Source organism: Anomaloglossus baeobatrachus, chromosome 3 (assembly GCF_048569485.1).
Source record: "Anomaloglossus baeobatrachus isolate aAnoBae1 chromosome 3, aAnoBae1.hap1, whole genome shotgun sequence".
NCBI lineage: Eukaryota > Metazoa > Chordata > Amphibia > Anura > Aromobatidae > Anomaloglossus > Anomaloglossus baeobatrachus.
The window spans coordinates 608,451,009-608,475,082 of NC_134355.1; the positions used below are offsets into that span (position 1 = coordinate 608,451,009).

General features: G+C 51.2%; 1 protein-coding gene across 2 annotated transcripts in view; it reads right to left on the minus strand.

Moving 5' to 3' along the window:
• Positions 1 to 23,693, minus strand: part of LOC142296937 (ribonuclease H1-like) — a 169,725-nt gene extending 146,032 nt beyond the window's left edge. The window contains exons 1-2 of one of the 2 annotated variants that reach the window (XM_075341081.1): positions 23,477 to 23,693; positions 10,223 to 10,266 (exon numbers count right to left, since the gene is read on the minus strand). In XM_075341081.1, coding sequence (XP_075197196.1) covers positions 10,223 to 10,266; positions 23,477 to 23,670 — 238 coding nt within the window. In that variant the 5' untranslated portion in view covers positions 23,671 to 23,693. Of the gene's footprint in view, positions 1 to 10,222; positions 10,267 to 12,191; positions 12,290 to 23,476 lie in introns of those variants that run through there. The other variant, XM_075341082.1, reaches the window with a different exon arrangement.
• Positions 23,694 to 24,074: the final 381 nt, after the last annotated feature.

The following is a 24,074-nucleotide window of genomic DNA, read 5'->3' on the forward strand; positions in this document are numbered from 1 at the left end:
TGAGGATAGATGGAACCTGCAGGTAGCATAGCCGCACATGAGGTACAGGTTGCAAAGTAAACCTGTGCCCTGGCACCCTTGCTTTTTTCGGACGACATGCTGTTGTCTCCTTTTAGAGCAATCAGAGAGGGTATATAGCCAAGGCAACAGTGCGGCCGTACAGAGTAAATGTATACACAATATGGATTTAAATATACACTTCTGCACCCAGGGGAGCAAGCACCTAGTAACAGGTGCTGCTTACCGACCGCCCTCAGCGTTTGTGTGACCACCAGATTCCCTGCCTGGGCTCCCAGCGCTGTTGGAGCTCGTCTCTGAAGATCCCCAGCGTCAGCCGTGCTGCTAGTAATGGCTGCTAGCGTTCTGTGAGGAAGAGGGAGCCGTGGGCGTGCACTAAAAAGTGCGGGAATCTGGTGCCCCACTGTGCACAGTGAGGGGGGAGGAGGATACAAAGTATGCTCCTGCCCTCAGCGCTGACGTTCCGTGCAGCGTCCCGCCCTTACTCCTGACTGGCAGGCCCGGGGGCGGGAATATGCGGCACTAGGCCGCAAAAGCCGGGGACTCGAGTTACAAGCGCGGCCGGCAAACAAGCGCGGCCAGCGCGGTAGTCCCGGCGCACCAACACACCCAGCAGCTGCTGCAGCGTGTATCAAACAGGCGCTCTATGCGCCGTCCCCAAGGGGACACAGAGTACCTCAGAGTAGCAGGGCCATGTCCCTGACGATACCCGGGCTCCTGTCCAGCAGATTCCCCCAGGGGCTGCGGAGGGAGCGCGGTCCCAGTGCCTGGAGACCGTTTAGGATCCCACTTCACCCAGAGCCCTGTAAGGGATGGGGAAGGAAAACGGCATGTGGCTCCTGCCTGTGTACCCGCAATGGGTACCTCAACCTTAACAGCACCGCCGACTCAGAGTGGGGTGAGAAGGGAGCATGCCGGGAGCCCTGTAATGGGCCCTCTTTTCTTCCATCCGATATAGTCAGCAGCTGCTGCCGACTAACTTGTGGAGCTTGCGTGCATGTGTGCCTCCTTCAACACAAAGCATAAAAACTGATGGGCCCGTGATGCACGGGAGGGTGTATAGCAGAGGGGAGGGGTTACACTTTTTAAAGTGTAATACTTTGTGTGGCCTCCGGAAGCAGAAGCTATACACCCAATTGTCTGGGTCTCCCAATGGAGCGACAAAGAAATCTACGAGTACCACTTTGCTAAATTTGGCGTAGATTACAACAACGTGGTCACAAGTTAAATATTCTCCACCTATTAATAAAATTACCTCTAACTTCAAAACCCTTTCCATACATATGATGTGGCTGTTGTTATGCAGACTCATGGATTTTTGTACAATCAGAAAAATGGAAAGTGAACCCACAATTTTGCAATAAATTTGTCACATGTGGACTGACCCTTAGGGGTACTTTGCACACTACGACATCACTAGCCGATGGTAGCGATGCCGAGCGCGATAGTCCCCGCCCCCGTCGCAGCTGCGATATCTTGTGATAGCTGCCGTAGCGATAATTTTCACTACGGCAGCTTCACATGCACTTACCTGCCCTGCGACGTTGTTCTGGCCGGCGAACCGCCTCTTTCCTAAGGGGCGGGTCGTGCGGCGTCACAGCGACGTCACACGGCAGGCGGCCAATAGAAGCAGGGGGGCGGAGATGAGCGGGACGTAAACATCGCGCCCGCCTCCTTCCTTATTGCAGCCGGGACTCAGGTACATGTTCGTCGCTCCTGCGGCTTCACACACAGTGATGTGTGCTACCGCAGGAACGAGGAACATCGGTCCTTCCAAAATTATGAAAATGACCGACGCTACACCGATCATATGATTTCGACGCTTTTGCGCTCGTTAATCGTAGCAAAAATGATTCACATATTTCGATGTCGACAGCGACGCCGGATGTGCGTCTCTTTCGATTTGACCCCACCGACATCGCACCTGTGATGTCGTAGTGTGCAAAGTGCCCCTTAGGCTTTTTGAGGTCACAAAGAGGCACCAAAATGCATGCATTTCTTTCTCCCCGTTAAGTCTATGAGATTTCAATTTTGCTGTCCACACAGTGCATCTTTTATTGGCTACGTTTTTGAAGATGCAGCATTTCAATTCTTTTTGCATTTGTGAGCCCCTCTAGTCAATAGATTTCACTTACAAAACGCAATGGGCAAAACGCATGCGTTTTCAGACCATGAGATGCACTCTTAAGGGCTGCTTCTAACTTGCGAGTTTCTCGCAGTAGAGCAATGCGAGAAAAACTCGCATTGGAATCGGACACATGTTAGTGAATGATTCAGCTCTCATCTGCGATTTTTTTTCTCAGTCCAAATCGGACTGAGAAAAAAATCGCAGCATGCTGCTTTTTTGCGAGTTTCTACTGCGAGTCTCTCCAATGCAAGTCTATGGGAGCGTGTAAAAGAAGGGAATTGTGTTACTTACCGTAAATTCCTTTTCTTCTAGCTCCTATTGGGAGACCCAGACGATTGGGTGTATAGCACTGCCTCCGGAGGCCACACAAAGCAATTACACTAAAAAGTGTAAGGCCCCTCCCCTTCTGGCTATACACCCCCAGTGGGATCACTGGCTCACCAGTTTTAGTGCAAAAGCAAGAAGGAGGAAAGCCAATAACTGGTTTAAACAAATTCACTCCGAGTAACATCGGAGAACTGAAAACCGTTCAACATGAACAACATGTGTACCCGCAAACAAACCAAAAATCCCGAAGGACAACAGGGCGGGTGCTGGGTCTCCCAATAGGAGCTAGAAGAAAAGGAATTTACGGTAAGTAACAAAATTCCCTTCTTCTTCGGCGCTCCATTGGGAGACCCAGACGATTGGGACGTCCAAAAGCTGTCCCTGGGTGGGTAAAGAATACCTCATGTTAGAGCTGCAAGACAGCCCTCCCCTATAGGGAGGCAACTGCCGCCTGCAGGACTCTTCTACCTAGGCTGGCGTCCGCCGAAGCATAGGTATGCACCTGATAATGTTTGGTGAAAGTGTGCAGACTCGACCAGGTAGCTGCCTGGCACACCTGTTGAGCCGTAGCCTGGTGTCGCAATGCCCAGGACGCACCCACGGCTCTGGTTGAGTGGGCCTTTAGCCCTGAAGGAACCGGAAGCCCAGCAGAACGGTAGGCTTCAAGAATTGGTTCTTTGATCCATCGAGCCAGGGTGGCCTTAGAAGCCTGCGACCCTTTGCGCTTACCAGCGACAAGGACGAAGAGTGCATCCGAACGGCGCAAGGGCGCCGTGCGGGAAATGTAGATTCTGAGTGCTCTCACCAGATCTAACAAATGTAAATTCTTCTCATACTGATGAACTGCATGAGGACAAAACGAAGGCAAAGAGATATCCTGATTAAGATGAAAAGAGGATACCACCTTCGGGAGAAACTCCTGAATGGGGCGCAGCACTACCTTGTCCTGGTGGAAGACCAGGAAGGGAGCCTTGGATGACAGCGCTGCCAGCTCAGACACTCTCCGAAGAGATGTGATCGCTACCAGAAAAGCCACTTTCTGTGATAGTCTAGAAAGCGAAACCTCCCTCAGAGGCTCGAAGGGCGGCTTCTGGAGGGCAACTAGTACCCTGTTCAGATCCCATGGATCTAACGGCCGCTTGTACGGGGGTACGATATGGCAAACCCCCTGTAGGAACATGCGCACCTTAGGAAGGCGTGCCAAACGCCTCTGAAAAAAGACGGATAGCGCCGAGACCTGACCTTTAAGGGAGCCGAGCGACAAACCTTTTTCTAACCCAGATTGCAGGAAAGAAAGAAAGGTAGGCAATGCAAATGGCCAGGGAGACACTCCCTGAGCAGAGCACCAGGATAAGAATATCCTCCACGTTCTGTGGTAGATCTTAGCGGACGTGGGCTTCCTAGCCTGTCTCATGGTGGCAACGACCCCTTGGGATAATCCTGAAGACGCTAGGATCCAGGACTCAATGGCCACACAGTCAGGTTCAGGGCCGCAGAATTCCGATGGAAAAACGGCCCTTGGGACAGTAAGTCTGGTCGGTCTGGTAGTGCCCACGGTTGGTCGACCGTGAGCTGCCACAGATCCGGATACCACGCCCTCCTCGGCCAGTCTGGGGCGACGAGTATGACGCGGCTGCAATCGGATCTGATCTTGCGTAGCACTCTGGGCAAGAGTGCCAGAGGTGGAAACACATAAGGGAGCCGGAACTGCGACCAATCTTGCACTAGGGCGTCTGCCGCCAGCGCTCTTTGATCGCGAGACCGTGCCATGAAGGTTGGGACCTTGTTGTTGTGCCGGGACGCCATTAGGTCGACGTCCGGCCTTCCCCATCGGCGACAGATTTCCTGAAACACGTCTGGGTGAAGCGACCATTCCCCTGCGTCCATGCCCTGGCGACTGAGGAAGTCTGCTTCCCAGTTTTCTACGCCGGGGATGTGAACTGCGGATATGGTGGAGGCCGTGGCTTCCACCCACATCAGAATCCGCCGGACTTCCTGGAAGGCTTGCCGACTGCGTGTCCCCCCTTGGTGGTTGATGTATGCCACCGCTGTGGAGTTGTCCGACTGAATTCGGATCTGCCTTCCTTCCAGCCACTGCTGGAAGGCTAGTAGGGCAAGATACACTGCTCTGATTTCCAGAACATTGATCTGAAGGGTGGACTCCTGCTGAGTCCACGTACCCTGAGCCCTGTGGTGGAGAAAAACTGCTCCCCACCCTGCCAGACTCGCGTCTGTCGTGACCACTGCCCAAGACGGTGGTAGGAAGGATCTTCCCTGTGATAATGAGGTGGGAAGAAGCCACCACTGCAGAGAGTCCTTGGCCGTCTGGGAAAGGGAGACTTTCCTGTCCAGGGATGTTGACTTCCCGTCCCATTGGCGGAGAATGTCCCATTGAAGTGGGCGCAGATGAAACTGCGCAAACGGAACCGCCTCCATTGCCGCCACCATCTTCCCGAGGAAGTGCATGAGGCGTCTTAAGGAGTGCGACTGACTTTGAAGGAGAGCCTGCACCCCAGTCTGTAGAGACCGCTGCTTGTCCAGCGGAAGCTTCACTATCGCTGAGAGAGTATGAAACTCCATGCCAAGATACGTTAGTGATTGGGTTGGTGACAGATTTGACTTTGAGAAGTTGATGATCCACCCGAACGTCTGGAGAGTCTCCAGTGCAACAGTCAAGCTGAGTTGGCATGCCTCTTGAGAGGGTGCCTTGACCAGTAGATCGTCCAAGTAAGGGATCACAGAGTGTCCCTGAGAGTGCAAGACTGCTACCACTGCCGCCATGATCTTGGTGAACACCCGTGGGGCTGTCGCCAGACCAAATGGCAGAGCCACGAACTGAAGATGGTCGTCTCCTATCACGAAGCGTAGGAAGCGTTGGTGCTCTGTAGCAATCGGCACGTGGAGATAAGCATCCTTGATGTCTATTGATGCTAGGAAATCTCCTTGAGACATTGAGGCAATGACTGAGCGGAGGGATTCCATCCGGAACCGCCTGGCGTTCACATGCTTGTTGAGTAGTTTTAGGTCCAGAACAGGACGGAATGAGCCGTCCTTTTTTGGCACCACAAAGAGATTGGAGTAAAAACCTTGACCTCGTTCCTGAAGAGGAACAGGGACCACCACTCCTTCTGCTCTTAGAGAATTCACCGCCTGCAGAAGGGCATCTGCTCGGTCGGGATGTGGGGAAGTTCTGAAGAACCGAGGCGGAGGACGAGAACTGAACTCTATCCTGTACCCGTGAGACAAAATGTCTGTTACCCACCGGTCTTTGACCTGTGGCAGCCAAATGTCGCAAAAGCGGGAGAGCCTGCCACCGACCGAGGATGCGGAGGGAGGCGGCCGAAAGTCATGAGGCAGCCGCCTTGGAAGCGGTACCTCCGGTTGCTTTCTTGGGGCGTGAGTGAGCCCGCCAGGAATCAGAGCTCCTTTGCTCTTTCTGAGTCCCTTTGGACGAGGAGAATTGGGGCTTGCCCGAGCCTCGAAAGGACCGAAACTTTGACTGCCACTTCCTCTGTGGAGGTTTGCTTGATCTGGGCTGGGGTAAGGAGGAGTCCTTACCTTTGGACTGTTTAATGATTTCTGCCAATTGCTCACCAAACAGTCTGTCTCCAGATAATGGCAAGCTGGTTAAACATTTTTTAGAAGCAGAATCTGCTTTCCATTCTTTTAACCACAAGGCTCTGCGCAAAACTACAGAGTTGGCGGATGCCATTGAGGTAAGGCTCGTAGAGTCCAGTACCGCATTGATAGCGTAGGTCGCAAACGCAGACATTTGTGTAGTTAGGGACGCCACTTGCGGCACTGCTGGACGTATGAGAGAGTCCACCTGTGCCAGACCAGCTGAAATAGCTTGGAGCGCCCACACGGCCGCGAATGCTGGAGCAAACGACGCGCCGATAGCTTCATAGACAGATTTCAACCAAAGGTCCATCTGTCTGTCATTGGCATCTTTCAGTGAAGCCCCATCCTCCACTGCAACTATGGATCTAGCTGCAAGCCTGGATATTGGAGGGTCCACTTTTGGACACTGGGTCCAGCGTTTGACCACGTCAGGGGGAAAAGGATAACGTGTATCCTTAAGGCGTTTAGAAAAACGCTTGTCCGGATAAGTATTGTGTTTCTGGATGGATTCTCTGAAGTCAGAGTGGTCCAGAAAAGTACTCAATTTACGCTTGGGATACAGGAAATGGAATTTCTCCTGCTGTGCAGCTGCCTCCTCTGCAGAAGGGGCTGGGGGAGAAATATCCAACAGCCTATTGATGGCCGCTATAAGGTCATTTACCATGGCGTCACCATCTGGCGTATCCAAATTGAGTGCGGCGTCAGGACAAGACTCCTGATCACCCACCTCTGAGTCATCATATAGAGACCCTTCTCGCTGAGACCCTGAACCGCGTGATGACGTGGAGGGTCTCTCCCAGCGAGCTCGCTTAGGCGGACTGGGACTGTCATCGGAGTCAGAGCCCTCAGCCTGTGATGCCTGTGACCCCCTTGAATTACGGATTAATTCCAGCTGAGGGGGGCCGGGGAACATAGACACAGCGGTGTCCATGGTCTGAGTAACTGGCCTGGACTGCAAGGTTTCCAGGATTTTTGCCATAGTCACAGACATTTTATCAGCAAAAACTGCAAATTCTGACCCCGTCACCGGGGCAGGGTTCGCAGGCGACTCTGCCTGGGCTACCACCACCATAGGCTCTGGCTGACGAAGTGCCACTGGGACTGAACATTGCACACAATGAGAGTCGTTGGAGCCTGCTGGTAGATTAGCCCCACATGCTGTACAAGCAGTGTAAGCAGCCCTTGCCTTGGCACCCTTGCGTTTTGTGGATGACATGTTGTTGTCTCCCCAGAGTAATATAGGGTATACAGCCAAGAAGCGACCAAACAGTGCAGTATATATATATATATATATATATATATAAATATATCTGGTACAGCGAAAAACAGTACACAAATATAACACTGTGGCACTAGTGGGGCCGCACGTATGTGCTGCTTACCGCCCGCTTAGCGCGGGTGTGTGGTCGCCAGAAATCCCTAGCCTGGGTCCCCCAGAGCCTGCGTCCGTTCTCCAGCCAGACTGCATGTGTATAATGGCTGCCGGCGTCCTGGGGAGCTGCAAGCCTGGGGGCGGGCCTAGGGCGTGCACAGAGAAAAAGCGCGAAGCCTGTGTCCTACTGTGCTCAGTGAGACGGCTGGAGCATGTAAATCGTGCTCCAGCCCTCGGCGCTGCCGATTGAACAACGTCTCTCCCCTACCCTGATTGACAGGGTGGGGGGCGTTAACGAAGCGGAGCTAGGCCGCAGAACAAACCGGGAACTAAAGTTAGAAGCGCCGCCGCCGTAAAAGCGCGGTCGGCGCGTCCCCGGCGCACTACAAGTCGCTGCTGCGCCGCCGCTCCAGGGGCGGTCGGCGCGGCGATCCACACACATAAAGTCCCCCAGTAATCTGCGGGGACTATAAGCCCAGCGCACAGCGCTACAGTCCCCGGCGCACTAGCACACCCAGCAAGTCTGGGATGTGCGTGGCCTGTCATACGGGGACACAGAGTACCTGAAAGTTGCAGGGCCTTGTCCCTGAACGGCACTCCCGCTCCACATCCAGCAGGTTCTATGGGTCTGTGGATGGAGCCCGGCCTCAGGGCTTGGTGGCCGGTAAGATCCCACTTCCTCAGAGCCCCTCAGGGGGATGGGGAAGGAAAACAGCATGTGGGCTCCAGCCTCCGTACCAGCAATAGGTACCTCAACCTTACAAACCACAAGTGGGGTAAGAAGGGAGCATGCTGGGGGCCCCATATGGGCCCTCTTTTCTTCCATCCGATATAGTCAGCAGCTACTGCTGACTAAACAGTGGAGCTATGCGTGGATGTCTGACCTCCTTCGCACAAAGCAGAAAACTGGTGAGCCAGTGATCCCACTGGGGGTGTATAGCCAGAAGGGGAGGGGCCTTACACTTTTTAGTGTAATTGCTTTGTGTGGCCTCCGGAGGCAGTGCTATACACCCAATCGTCTGGGTCTCCCAATGGAGCGCCGAAGAAAAGCGGATGTCACGGGACGGCACTCACACCATCCTAGTGACATCCGATTTTCTAAATACATTTCTCGCATGTTTCCTAAAACACTGGAAACGAGCGATGTTTTACAATGTCTGTCAATCACTATTCTCTGTCAGTCGGTCTCTCCCTCTCGGTCTCTGTTCTCTCTCTGTCGGTCCGTCACTATCTCTGTCCCTCTCTCACAGTCTGTCGGTCATTTTCCCCTCCTCTCTCATACTCACCGTTCCCCGATCCCTGGCGCGGCGCTGCACGGCATTCACACTGCTGCGCGGCTTTTACTATTTTGAAAAAGCCGGCCGCTCATTAAACAATCTCGTATTCCCTGCTTTCCCCGCCCACAGGCGCCTATGATTGGTTGCAGTGAGACACACCCCCACGCTGAGTGACAGGTGTCTCACTGCAACCAATCACAGCAGCCGGTGGGCGGGTCTATACTGTGCAGTGAAATTAATAAATAAATAATTTTAAAAAATGGCGTGCGGTCCCCCCCCCAATTTTAATACCAGCCAGATAAAGCCATACGGCTGAAGGCTGGTATTCTCAGGATGGGGAGCTCCACGTTATGGGGAGCCCCCCAGCTTAACAATATCAGTCAGCAGTCGCCCACAATTGCCGCATACATTATATGCGACAGTTCTGGGACTGTACCCGGCTCTTCCCGATTTGCCCTGGTGCGTTGGCAAATCGGGGTAATAAGGCGTTATTGGCAGCTCATAGCTGCCACTAAATCCTAGATTAATCATGTCAGGCGTCTATGAGACACCCTCCATGATTAATCTGTAAGTTACAGTAAATAAACACACTCACACATGAAAAAATCATTTATTAGAAATAAAAAACACAAACAAATTCCCTCATTACCAATTTAATAAGCCCCAAAAAGCCCTCCATGTCCGGCGTAATCCACGGACCTCCAGCGTCGCTTCCAGCATGAAGGTGACAGGAGCTGCAGCAGACACCGCCGCTCCGGTCACCTCCACGCAGCTTAATGAGCGGCTGGCATTTTCAAAATAGTAAAAGCCGCCGGAGCAGTGTGAACGCCGTGCAGCGCGGCGCCGGGGATCGGTGAGTATGAGAGAGGGCAGTTAACTTCAGTCACTCGGGGGATTAGTGGTCACCGGTGAGCCCTTCACTGGTGACCGCTAATCAGGACGCGGCACAGACAGAGCCGCAGCATGATAATGAAGTCGGGTGAAGTTCACCCGAGTTCATTCTGATTGTGCGGCTCTGTCTGTGTCTGCTGTCATCTGCCATTCAGCTCTGCTACATGGCTGTCTGTGTCTGCTGTCAGCGGCCATGTAGCAGCGCTGAATGGCAGATGACATAGTAAAAAATACGCATTACACACGCTAGTAAAATCATTAATTTATTCAGAAAAAGCATCGCACTTGCGTTGCACTCGCACCTAACGTGAACTAAAATCAGCCGAGTTTTTTTCAGCCCAGTCGGACCGATTTTACTCGGATAGATGTGTTTCCACCCTTAGATGCACTCAAAACGCACATAACAAAAGATGCCCTGTGTGAACATAGCCTTAGGCCACATTCAGTATTTGACATCAGTATTTCTAAGCCAAAACCAGGCGTGGAACAATTGGAGAAAAAGTATAATAGGAACAAGTTATTACTTCCGACCCATCAACTGCTACAATCCACTTTCACTGAAGGCTTGTAGATCAGAGCACATCTTACCTTGCCCCCCATAGCCTCCAGATGAAGAATCGTTCCTGTGCTCCCTGCAATAGCAAAACATAAAGTTAAACACAAGTCTCACATGCTATGGTTGAACATAAATGGAAATCCTTTTCAGAAAACAAGCAGCCTTCTTCTCTGCCACAACCAAAACTTTAAAGGCCCTGCCACACACAGAGATAAATCTGCGGCAGATCTGTGGTTGTAGTGAAATTGTGGACAATCAGTGCCAGGTCTGTGGCTTTGTACAAATGGAACAATATGTCCATGATTTCACTGCAACCACAGATCTGCCAAAGATTTATCTGTGTGTGTGACGGGGCCTTTAGGCTATGTGCGCACTTACCGGATGTTGCCGCGGATTTGCTGCATGTTTCGATGCAGAAAATGTTCATAACATCTCTGCAATGAATCACCAGCAAAACCTATGGGAAAAAAAAAATCCTGTGCGCACTAGGCGGAATTTGACAGCTGCGTGTTTTGCTGCGGGATTCCCGCAGCAAAAATAATTGCATGTCAATTCTTTTCCGCACGTCGCTGCGTGATTTCACTCCATTGACTGCCATGTAATCGTGAAATCCCGCAGGGAATAACACAGGCAGCAAATTCTGTGCGGTTCACTGCGTTTTCCTTTGTTATTCCCTGCGGTATTTTGCGGTTTACCTCCGGTAATGTACATCGCTTGCCTGCGGTCTTGCAGGGAAGTGATGTCATTACAGGAAGAGGAAGCAAAGCAGAGAGTAAACAAACACACAGATCACAGACACACAGACATAGAACACACATAGAAAGCAAACGGAAATATAGAAAACAAAACACGTGGGCTCCGCTGTATATTTACCGTCCAGCCGAGGTAAGCACACAGCGGCGGCCCGGTATTCTCAGGCTGGGGAGGGAGAGGGGCAGGGTTAATGTCCCCCGCCTCACTCCCACCTCCCGCAGCCGAGAATATCAGCCGCAGCTGCCCCGGGACTGTCGCATGCATTATGCGGCAGTACCGGCGTGTCCCCGGCTCTTCCTGCTGCCGTGTAGCAGTGGCAGTCAAGGTAATACAAGGAGTTAATGGTGGCGGATCGACGCCATTAACTCCAGGCTTGATCATGGCAGCGTCTATGTGACAGCTGACATGATCAACCCGTAAGTAAAGTGAAAAAACACAGACACCGAAAAATCCTTTATTTTAAATAAAACACAAACAAGCCTCGTTCACCCTTTTATTAACCCCTCCCGAAACAAACCTCCGACGTAATCCACAGGTCCTGCGCTGCTTACATCTAGCCGCGACTGACACACTGAATCAATGCAGCCTCGCAGCGAGACAGCAGAGGTAATTACCGGTCATTTCCCACGGCCGGTAATGTAAACTCACTGCCGACCGTGGGAAATGCAGCGATCTGTCCTCTATCTATCTGTCTATCCCTCTATCTATTCTTCTGTCTCTTTATCTATCTATCTACTATCTAAGAAGGAAATGATTTTTTTTTTTTTTCAATGTGCTTTATTGCATTGAATGCAATAAAGCACATGTACCAACCCGCACGCGTCAAAACCGCGGCAATACCGCGAACAATACCGCGGTAAAACCGCAGCAAACCGCATGCGGTTTTCGGGTGCGGTTTGCCACGGTTATTTACCGCGGGTGCGGTAATCTTTCAGTGCCTGCGGAATTTTCTTGAGAAAATTCCATTTCCAGTGCGCACATAGCCTTAGGCCACGTGCACACTGAGTACAGTGGAACCTCGCTTAACGAGTAACCCAGTTAGCGAGTATTTCGCCTAACGAGCAAGGCTTTCTGTAAATTTGTAACTCGGTTTACGAGAAAGCTTTGCTGTACGAGCAAAATACTCACCGCACACGCTTCGGTTCCATACATCCACTGCGCTCTAACCCGCTCTTGCAGTCCACACAAACACACACAAGCACGCATAAACAAACACGCACGCACACACACATATTATGCTCACCTTACCTTCTGTTCCCTCGCCAGCTTCCTGGAACTTGCATGTATCGGGTAACCAAGGCGACCGATGCCGGACCTTCATCTCCGGGAGATTTATCAAACATGGTGTAAAGTGAAACTAACTCAGTTGCCCTTAGCAACCAATCAGATTGCACTTTTCAGTCTTCACAGACTCTTTGGAAAATGAAAGGTGGAATCTGATTGGTTGCTAAGGGCAGCTGAGTCACTTTCACAGATCCAGCAGTTAAATGTTATTTTCTGTCCACCTACTTTTGGACCACAGTGTGTGTGTGTGTGTGTGTGTGTGTGTGTGTGTGTATACGCGCACACACACACACATACATATATATATATATATATATATATTATATATTCCCTTTTTTTCTATAAAGGTGCATGTTGTCCCCTGACCCCCCCCCCCCTTCCCATAGACCCCACATATACTTTTATAAAATCTCCTGCCCTGTATGTAAATTGTTCGGTCCGATGGGCATCCTAATCTGCGCCTCCTGTCCCTCCCATCCTGGGCTGATTGATGTGGATGACGCCTCGGGTGCCAACCATGTAGGCAGGCAGAATCTTGTGTCTGTGCAGAAGTATTCCCGCATCACGCAGGTGTACTTTGCTCTCCCCTATTGAGCATAGAGCCGAACACATAGGTGTGCCTGTGCGAACAGGCGAATTCTCTGCACAGGCACAAGATTTTGCCCAGCAATGTGGATGACATCACCCGTTTCATCCACAATGCTGGCCAAAATCTCACAACTGCGCAAATAACTCATCAGTTCATGTAGGCGCAACAGGGCAGAGCGAAGTATGCAGGTGCGAGATGTTACCCACCTACATGGATGGCACCCAAGGCATCAAACATGTCAATCAGCACAGGAAGACAGGGTCAGGAGGTGCAGGCTAGGACGCCTATGAGACAGGAGTGGATAATTAGCATACATAGCGGGAGATTTTATAAAGCTGGGGCCCACGGGGATTACTGCTATCCCCTCAGATGACACTCGGGTCACACTGGCAGTACAGCAGAGCAGAGTGTAATGCGACTGAGGTCCGATCGGACCTCAGCGGCGGGGGGCATGCTGGCTCTGAGGAGGGGTGGGTGGGATTTATCTCCCTCTCTACTCCATAGCCAGCTATTACCATTCTCGCCCTGCACTCGTGGTACACTGGTGTAATGCGAATGCAGTGCGATTTTTCTCTCGCCCCATAGACTTGAATAGGTGTGAGAGAAAACAGGATTGCATTACAGTCGCAGCATGCTGCGATTGTTTTCTCAGTCCGATTAGGGCTGAGAAGGGAATTTTGTTTACTTACCGTAAATTCCTTTTCTTCTAGCTCCAATTGGGAGACCCAGACAATTGGGGTGTATAGCTATGCCTCCGGAGGCCACACAAAGCATTACACTAAAAGTGTAAAGCCCCTCCCCTTCAGGCTATACACCCCCCGTGCTGCTACGGGCTCATCAGTTTTGGTGCAAAAGCCAGAAGGAGGAAAAAATTATAAACTGGTTTAAAGTAAATTCAATCCGAAGGAATATCGGAGAACTGAAACCATTTAACATGAACAACATGTGTATACAAAAAAACAGGGGCGGGTGCTGGGTCTCCCAATTGGAGCTAGAAGAAAAGGAATTTACGGTAAGTAAACAAAATTCCCTTCTTTGTCGCTCCTAATTGGGAGACCCAGACAATTGGGACGTCCAAAAGCAGTCCCTGGGTGGGTAAATAATACCTCATAATAGAGCCGTAACGGCTTCGTCCTACAGGTGGGCAACTGCCGCCTGAAGGACTTGCCTACCTAGGCTGGCATCTGCCGAAGCATAGGTATGCACCTGATAGTGTTTTGTGAAAGTGTGCAGGCTCGACCAGGTAGCTGCCTGACACACCTGCTGAGCCGTAGCCTGGTGTCGCAAGGCCCAGGACGCTCCCACGGCCCTGGTAGAATGGGCCTTCAGTCCTGAGGGAACCGGAAGCCCCGAGGAACGGTAAGCTTCGAGAATTGGTTCCTTGATCCACCGAGCTAGGGTTGATTTGGAAGCTTGTGTCCCTTTACGCTGGCCAGCGACAAGGACAAAGAGTGCATCCGAGCGGCGCAGGGGCGCCGTACGAGAAATGTAGAGTCTGAGTGCTCTCACCAGATCTAACAAGTGCAAACCCTTTTCACATTGGTGAACTGGATGAGGACAAAACGAGGGTAAGGAGATGTCCTGATTGAGATGAAAAGGGGATACCACCTTAGGGAGGAATTCCGGAACCGGACGCAGAACCACCTTGTCCTGGTGAAACACCAGGAAAGGAGCTTTGCATGATAACGCTGCCAACTCAGAGACTCTCCGAAGTGAGGTGACTGCTACTAGAAAAACCACTTTCTGCGAAAGGCGTGCGAGCGAAATATCCCTCATTGGCTCGAACGGTGGTTTCTGAAGGACCATCAGCACCCTGTTCAGATCCCAGGGTTCTAACGGACGCTTGTAAGGAGGGACGATGTGACAAACCCCCTGCAGGAACGTGCGTACCTGTGGGAGTCTGGCCAGGCGCTTCTGAAAAAACACAGAGAGCGCAGAGACTTGTCCCTTAAGGGAGCCTAGCGACAAACCCTTTTCCAATCCGGATTGAAGAAAGGAAAGAAAAGTGGGCAAGGCAAAAGGCCTGGGAGAAAACGCCTGAGCAGAGCACCACGACAGGAATATTTTCCACGTCCTGTGGTAGATCTTGGCGGACGTTGGTTTCCTAGCCTGTCTCATAGTGGCAATGACCTCTTGAGATAATCCTGAAGACGCTAGGATCCAGGACTCAATGGCCACACAGTCAGGTTGAGGGCCGCAGAATTCAGATGGAAAAACGGCCCTTGAGACAGCAAATCTGGTCGATCTGGCAGTGCCCACGGGTGGCCGACCATGAGATGCCACAGATCCGGGTACCACGACCTCCTCGGCCAGTCTGGAGCGACGAGGATGGCGCGGCGGCAGTCGGCCCTGATCTTGCGTAACACTCTGGGCAACAGTGCCAGAGGAGGAAACACATAAGGAAGCTGAAACTGCGACCAATCGTCTTCCACCTACAGCAGAATCCGCCGGACTTCCTGGAAGGCTTGCCGACTGCGTGTCCCACCTTGGTGGTTGATGTAAGCCACCGCTGTGGAGTTGTCCGACTGAATTCGGATCTGCTTGCCTTCCAGCCACTGCTGGAACGCTTTTAGGGCAAGATACACTGCCCTGATCTCCAATACATTGATCTGAAGTGAGGACTCTTGCTGAGTCCACGTACCCTGAGCCCTGTGGTGTAGAAAAACTGCTCCCCACCCTGACAGGCTCGCGTCCGTCGTGACCACCGCTCAGTCCCCTTGAAGGAGACGCAGGTGAAACTGCGCGAAAGTTACTGCTTCCATTGCTGCCACCATCTTCCCCAGGAAGTGCATGAGGCGCCTCAAGGGGTGTGACCGACCTTGAAGGAGAGATTGTACCCCTGTCTGTAGCGGACGCTGTTTGTCCAGCGGAAGCTTCACTATCGCTGGAAGAGTATGAAACTCCATGCCAAGATATGTCAGCGATTGGACCGGTGTCAGATTTGACTTTGGAGAATTGATGATCCACCCGAAACTCTGGAGAATCTCCAGAGTGACGTTGAGGCTGTGTTGGCATGCCTCTTGAGAGGGTGCCTTGACCAGCAGATCGTCTAAGTAGGGTATCACAGAGTGACCCTGAGAGTGGAGGAGGGAATCCATCCGCAACCGCCTGGTCCTTACGTGTTTGTTGAGCAGTTTTAGGTCTAAAACAGGACGGAAAGACCCGTCCTTCTTTGGAACCACAAACAGGTTGGAGTAGAAACCGTGACGCTGTTGCTGAAGAGGAACCGGGACCACCACTCCTTCTGCCTTCAGAATGTCCACCGCCTGCAGCAGAGCATCGGCTCGCTCGGGAGGCGGAGATGTTCTGAAGAATCGAGTCGGAGGACGAGAGCTGAACTCTATCCTGTAACCGTGAGACAAAATGTCTCTCACCCAACGGTCTTTTACTTGTGGTAGCCAGGTGTCGCAAAAGCGGGAGAGCCTGCCACCGACCGAGGATGCGGTGTGAGGAGGCCGTAAGTCATTAGGAAGCCGCCTTGGTAGCGGCACCTCCGGCGGTCTTTTTAGGGCGTGATTTAGACCGCCACGCGTCGGAGTTCCTCTGATCTTTCTGAGGCCTTTTGGACGAGGAGAATTGGGACCTGCCCGCACCCCGAAAGGACCGAAACCTCGACTGTCCCCTCCTCTGTTGGGGTGTTTTTGGTTTGGCTTGGGGTTAGGATGTTTCCTTTCCCTTGGATTGTTAGATGATTTCATCCAATCTCTCCCCAAATAAACGTTCGCCAGAAAATGGCAAACCAGTTAAGCACTTTTTGGAAGCCGAATCTGCCTTCCATTCCCGCAGCCATAAGGCCCTGCGTATTGCCACCGAATTTTCGGCTGCAACCGCCGTACGGCTCGCAGAGTCCAAGACAGCATTAATAGCGTAGGCCGCAAATGCCGACGTTTGAGAGGTTATGGACGCCACCTGCGGCGCAGACGTACGTGTGAGTGCGTCAATTTGCGCCTGACCAGCTGAGATAGCTTGGAGTGCCCATACGGCTGCGAATGCTGGAGCAAAAGACGCGCCGATAGCTTCATAGATGGATTTCAACCAGAGCTCCATCTGTCTGTCAGTGGCATCCTTGAGTGAAGCTCCATCTTCCACTGCGACTATGGATCTAGCCGCCAGTCTGGAGATTGGAGGATCCACCTTGGGACACTGAGTCCAGCCCTTGACCACGTCAGGGGGGAAAGGGTAACGTGTATCCTTAAGGCGCTTGGAAAAACGCTTATCTGGACAATCTCGGTGTTTCTGGACTGCCTCTCTGAAGTCCGAGTGGTCCAGAAACATACTCTTTGTACGCTTGGGAAACCTGAAACGGAATTTCACCTGCTGAGAAGCTGACTCCTCCACTGGAGGAGCTGAGGGAGAAATATCCAACATTTCATGGATGGACGCAATAAGATCATTCACTATGGCGTCCCCATCAGGAGTATCAAGGTTGAGAGCGGCTTCAGGGTCAGAATCCTGATCAGCTACCTCCGCTTCATCATACAGAGAGTCCTCTCGCTGAGACCCTGAACATTGTGATGATGTCGAGGGGATTTCATAGCGAGCTTTCTTAGTCGGTCTGGGGTTGCGGTCCGTGTCAGAGACCTCACCCTGGGATCCATGAGACACCCCGGGAAGACATTGCTGTTCCAACTGAGGGGGACCATGGGACAATGATTCTACAGTGCCCCTGGCTTGAGATGCTGGCCTTGACTGCAAGGCTTCTAATATCTTAGCCATAGTCTCAGAAAGTCTTTCAGTAAAAACTGCAAACTCCGTCCCTGTCACCTGGACAGCGTTAACAGGTGGATCTCCCTGGGTCACCCTTAGCAGAGACTCCGGCTGAGAAAGTGCCACAGGGGCCGAGCATTGCACACAATGAGGGTCAGTGGAACCTGCCGGCAGTATAGCCGTACACGCTGCTCAGGCAGCATAGTAAGTCTGTGCTTTGGCACCCTTGCTATTTGTGGACGACATGCTGTTGTCTCCTCTGAGCAATACAGGAGGGGATATAGCCAAAAATCAACAGTGCACCATACAGTGTAAAGTATAGACTATAATCCATAAACTATAAATACACTTCTGCACTAGTGGGGCCAGCACCACGGGTGCTGCTTACCGCCCTTGCAAATCGTTTGTGTGGGCACCAGAATTCCTGCCTGGGTCTCTTTCAGCTTGTCTGTCCTCTCCAGCGTTAGCAGAGCTGAGAGTAATGGCTGCCAGCGTCCTGAGGAGAGGAGGGAGCCGTGGGCGTGACCCAGAAAAGTGCGGGAACTGGTGCCCCACTGTGCAGAGTGAGGGGGGTGGAGTATGCAAAGCATGCTCCAGCCCTCAGTGCTGCTGTACTGTAGCCATACCCTGTACAGCGTCCCGCCCTTCCCCTGACTGGCAGGGCTGAGGGCGGGAAGAAAAAGAGACTAGGCCGCAGAAGCCGGGGACTCGAGTTATAAGCGCGGCCGCCGTATAAGCGCGGTCGGCGCGGAAGTCCCCGGCGCACTAAAAGTCCCAGCCGCGCCGCAGTGTACCCATGGCAGCGGCGGCCAGCGCGGCAGTCCCCCTACACAAACACACTCAGCAACGCTGAGTGTATAGTGGCACAAAACGCAGTCAGCGCTGCAGTCCCCGATGCACTAGCACACCCAGCAATGCTGGAGTGTTGCTGTGCGCGGTCCCCACGGGGATCCAGAGTACCTCCAAGTAGCAGGGCCATGTCCCTGAACGATACCCGGCTCCTATCCAGCAGGGTCCTCAGGAGCTGTGGTTGGAGCACGGTCTCCTGTGCCTGGAGACCGATGAGATCCCACTTCACCCAGAGCCCTAATTGAGGGATGGGGAAGGAAAGCAGCATGTGGGCTCCAGCCTCCGTACCCGCAATGGATACCTCAACCTTAACAACACCGCCGACAAGAGTGGGGTGAGAAGGGAGCATGCTGGGGGCCCTGTCATGGGCCCTCTTTTCTTCCATCCGACATAGTCAGCAGCTGCTGCTGACTAAGCTGTGGAGCTATGCGTGGATGTCTGACCTCCTTCGCACAAAGCAAGAAAACTGATGAGCCCGTAGCAGCACGGGGGGTGTATAGCCTGAAGGGGAGGGGCTTTACACTTTTAGTGTAATGCTTTGTGTGGCCTCCGGAGGCATAGCTATACACCCCAATTGTCTGGGTCTCCCAATTAGGAGCGACAAAGAAAATAATCGCTCATGTGTGCTGGCACATAGGCTAATATTGGTCGGATTGGAATGCGATGCTTTAATCGCACTCCGCTTGCACTGATTTTCATGACATGTGGCTTAGGCCTAAAGGTATTTGTGGGGTCTACAAGAGGAGGTCAGGGGACAACATGCATCTTTATCAGGCACTTCTTAAGGTGTTAAGGGTACGCTCACACGAGCGTATAACTCGCATGAGTATCGGACCGCATAGGAGCATGTCAGCCGCATAGAAATACATGCAGCTGAGCCGCTCCTGTCAGCAGAGAAGCTAGCCGCGCCGGGTGATGCGGTCCGATACTCATGCGAGTTATACGCTCGTGTGAGCGTACCCTTAGTTATAGATTAGAAAGCCAAAATCTGATGACAGGTTCTCTCTGAAGGGAACCGTCAGGTGCAATATACACCCAGAACCATTCTGGGTGCATATTGCTATTCCCTGCCTACCTGTCCCTGTATCTTATAGCATATATAAAGAGATCTTTAGAAAAAGTCTTTCAAAAGATCTTTTATCTTCTGCTAATGAGCGCAGGGACTAGTCGCAAGGATGTTAAATCCCCTGACTAGCTGCTCTCCTGACATGTTAGCATGCCCACAGGGGTGTACTAACATGCTATTCAATGCAGCGTCACCTTGCATACCTGTGTTTGCTGTGACCGCGCTTCTGAATGCCGGGCACTTCCGGTAATGCACAGTAGGAAGCCGAATGTACGCATGACGGCTTCAGAGAGGTCTACTGGATGACTGGAAGTGTCGGGCATTCAGGAGAGCACAGGTACACGCTTGGTGACGCTGCATTGAATAGCATGTAAGGCTCTGTGCGCACTAGACCTTTTTACCCGCGGATTTACCTGCGGATTTGCCGCGGAAATTTCTTGAGAAATGTCTGCAATCTTTGTGCAGACATTTCCCAGCAAATTCTATGAAAAAAAAAATAGCTGTGCGCACTTGTGCGGATTTTTCTCAAGAAATTTCCTTCAGAAGAATTTCTCGAGAAAATTTCTTGAGAAAATGAACATGTCCATTATTTCCGCACGTACCCTGCGGATTTCGGCAGTACAGCCTGCAAAAATCCGCAGGGAACCACCCGCGGGAAAATCGCGGCAATTTCGCGGCTATTCCGTGGCTAATCCGCATGCGGATTTGGTGCGGATTTTTTACGGAGGTCCGGAAATCTTTCACTCCCAGAAGTTTCTCAAGAAATTTTCTTGAGAAACTTCACATTTCTAGTGCGCACATAGCCTTAGGCTGCTTTCACACATACGGTTTTTGCTGTGCGGCACAATCCGACTCTTGAAAAAACGCAACCGGGTTTTTTTTGCCGCTGGTTGCGTTTTTTTTCCGCATGGCCTTGCGTTCGGTCTGGTTTTTGCCGGATGCGGCATATTTAGCCCATGCGGCGGCCGGATGGAACATTGCCTGGCACGTTTTTTTGTCCGGCAAAAAAAAAAACAGCATCGCGCTGCATCCGGCCGATGCTACGCTTTTTCCAATGCATGCCTATGGATGCTGGATGCAGCAAAAACCGCATCCGGCCGCCGCATGCGTTTTTTTGCACTGCGCATGTTCAGTAGCGTGCCACAACCGACAAAAACCGGACGGGCCGCATGAAAAATACTTATGCAAAGGATGTGTTTTTTTCGACGCATCCGTTGCATAGGTTTTAGAGCCGGATTAGCCGCACTGCTAAACCCGAAGGTGTGAAAGCAGCCTTAGTAAACCCCTGTAGGCGTGCTAACATGTAAAGAGGGTGGACTAGTCAGGGGATATAACGCCCTTACTAGTTCCTGCGCTCATTAGCATATCCTTTTTCTAAAGATCTCTTTTTTATGCTACTAGATACAAGGACGGTTAGGCAGCGATTACGGTAACACTTTGCACCCAGAACTGCTCGTGGTTCTGGGTGCATATTGTACGTGACAGGTTCCCTTTAAGTGCTACATATCTACCGTATATATAGAGGGGCTCCTGGATTGCGAAAGAAGAATCTTTATTAAATACCGTAGTTGTTTATAGGAGTTTCAGAAAGGGAAGGCAAAATGACTATACTGATGCAATAATAAAAAAAACTAGGAAACTTTAATAAATAAAAAAAATAACTGGCTGGTCAGGTTATGTATAGACATGGAGGCGTACAGACATGGAGGCGTGCAGATGTATAGACATGGAGGCGTGCAGATGTATAGACATGGAGGCGTGCAGATGTACAGACATGGAGGCGTGCAGATGTACAGACATGGAGGCGTGCAGATGTATAGACATGGAGGCGTGCAGATGTATAGACATGGAGGCGTGCAGATGTATAGACATGGAGGCGTGCAGATGTATAGACATGGAGGCGTGCAGATGTATAGACATGGAGGCGTGCAGATGTATAGACATGGAGGCGTGCAGATGTATAGACATGGAGGCGTGCAGATGTATAGACATGGAGGCGTGCAGATGTATAGACATGGAGGCGTGCAGATGTATAGACATGGAGGCGTGCAGATGTATAGACATGGAGGCGTGCAGATGTATAGACATGGAGGCGTGCAGATGTACAGACATGGAGGGGTGCAGATGTACAGACATGGAGGCGTGCAGATGTATAGACATGGAGGCGTGCAGATGTACAGACATGGAGGCGTGCAGATGTATAGACATGGAGGCGTGCAGATGTATAGACATGGAGGCGTACAGATGTATAGACATGGAGGCGTACAGATGTATAGACATGGAGGCGTGCAGATGTATAGACATGGAGGCGTGCAGATGTATAGACATGGAGGCGTGCAGATGTATAGACATGGAGGCGTGCAGATGTATAGACATGGAGGCGTACAGATGTATAGACATAGAGGCGTACAGATGTATAGACATGGAGGCGTACAGATGTATAGACATAGAGGCGTACAGATGTATAGACATAGAGGCGTACAGATGTATAGACATGGAGATGTGCAGATGTATAGACATGGAGGCGTGCAGATGTATAGACATGGAGGCGTACAGATGTATAGACATGGAGGCGTGCAGATGTATAGACATGGAGGCGTGCAGATGTATAGACATGGAGATGTGCAGATGTATAGACATGGAGATGTGCAGATGTATAGACATGGAGATGTGCAGATGTATAGACATGGAGGCGTGCAGATGTATAGACATGGAGGCGTGCAGATGTATAGACATGGAGATGTGCAGATGTATAGACATGGAGGCGTGCAGATGTATAGACATGGAGATGTGCAGATGTATAGACATGGAGGCGTGCAGATGTATAGACATGGAGGCGTGCAGATGTATAGACATGGAGGCGTGCAGATGTATAGACATGGAGATGTGCAGATGTATAGACATGGAGGCGTGCAGATGTATAGACATGGAGGCGTGCAGATGTATAGACATGGAGGCGTGCAGATGTACAGACATGGAGGCGTGCAGATGTATAGACATGGAGGCGTGCAGACGTACCGACCAAAATCCTGTCAGGTAAAAGTGAACTAAAGGGCTCCATGCAATTATAGCATCACAGTAACATTTGCAGAGCAGCGGACATGGAGGAGTGAAGACAAGTAAATGCTAACCTGCAGTTGTGCCAAAATATATTATGTGCATCTTACAAATGGGGAGAATAAAATGGTCCATAACTCATATTACAAATAACTGTGCACATTTTTTTTTCGGATCAATACTGTAAAAGAAAGTGTTTCTACAATTCTGTGGACAATATAAAGGTTAGCATGCTCCATGAGATAATAGCACCAATCATGAGGAGCAGTACCGCCATTAATCCGCTCCTCCCGCCATTTTGTGCCCGCTTTTCCCGCCATTATGTACCCGCTCTTTCCGCCATATTTTATTTTCGCTTTCCCATGTATTGTGTGGGCGGAGTCTTGTAGTTTCCCGCCGAAACTCACCCAAAAGTATTTCTACAATTCTGTGGACAGTATAAAGTTTAGCATGCTCCAAGAGATAGTTACACCAATCATGAGGAGCAGGGTCACCCTTATGTAGCCGCTCCTCCCGCCATTTTGTGTCCGCTTTTCCCGCCATGTACTGTGGGCGGAGTCTTGTAGTTTCCCGCCGAAACTCACCCGAAAGTGTTTCTACAATTCTGTGGACAGTATAGAGTTTAATATGCTCCATGTGAGATAGTTACACCAATCATGAGCAGTGCCGCCATTATGTATCATCTCCTCCCGCGTTTGTGTCCGCTTTTCCCGCCATGTACTGTGGGGGCGGACCCGGCGGAGTCTTGTAGTTTCCCGCCGAAACTCACACAAGTGTAAATCGTCGGAAGCGAAACTGCGCAGATATAATTACCGACATGACACATTACTACTGCGCAGTTCCCAATACCGCCATAATAAACCCATAATAATCTATATCCACATCTACTGGGGGCAGAACTAACAATGAATCTTTCTGCCCCGTCGCTGCAGTGTAAGCAGCCACCAATCATGTCTCTCAGCGCATTGCTCCGCTCCTCACCAGCTCCTGTAGGCTCCATGATGACGTCTTCCAGACATGGCGATGAGTTGTGAGGAGGAAATCTTCAGACTGTTCTTCTCGGGGCGCAGCACTGTACTGAGGAGCCCCTCACAGCACCTGATATTAATATAGGGGGGCGGATACTGGACACCAGCACGTGTGAGGGGGGGCTGCCCTATCATCCCTGTGTACATAATGGCTTAATACTGACAGACAGTGGAGGAAAATGGACACATCCCAAGAAAAATTGCTGACTCACACATGTCATATTAACCCATTATGACTGATAAGTGTTATTCTCAAGTACTTTACTGGGTAAATTGCAAAGTGCTTGTAAACCAAGCAAGTTTGCAAATAGCATTTCAAGGTGTTTTCTGAGCAGAAAAAGGCAGTGTGCACACAGTGCGTTTTTATAGCTTTATGCATTTTTTTGTACAGTTCTCACAAAACTAGTGTAGTGCCAGTGTTTGCAGCGTTTTGGAGGTAGCGTGTTTTCGCTGCATCCAAAACGCTGCGTTGTACAGTGCAAGCACAGTGCGTGGGATTTATAGAAATCCTGTGTCCACTGTGCTGGTTTTTTTTCCTCAGCAAACACTGA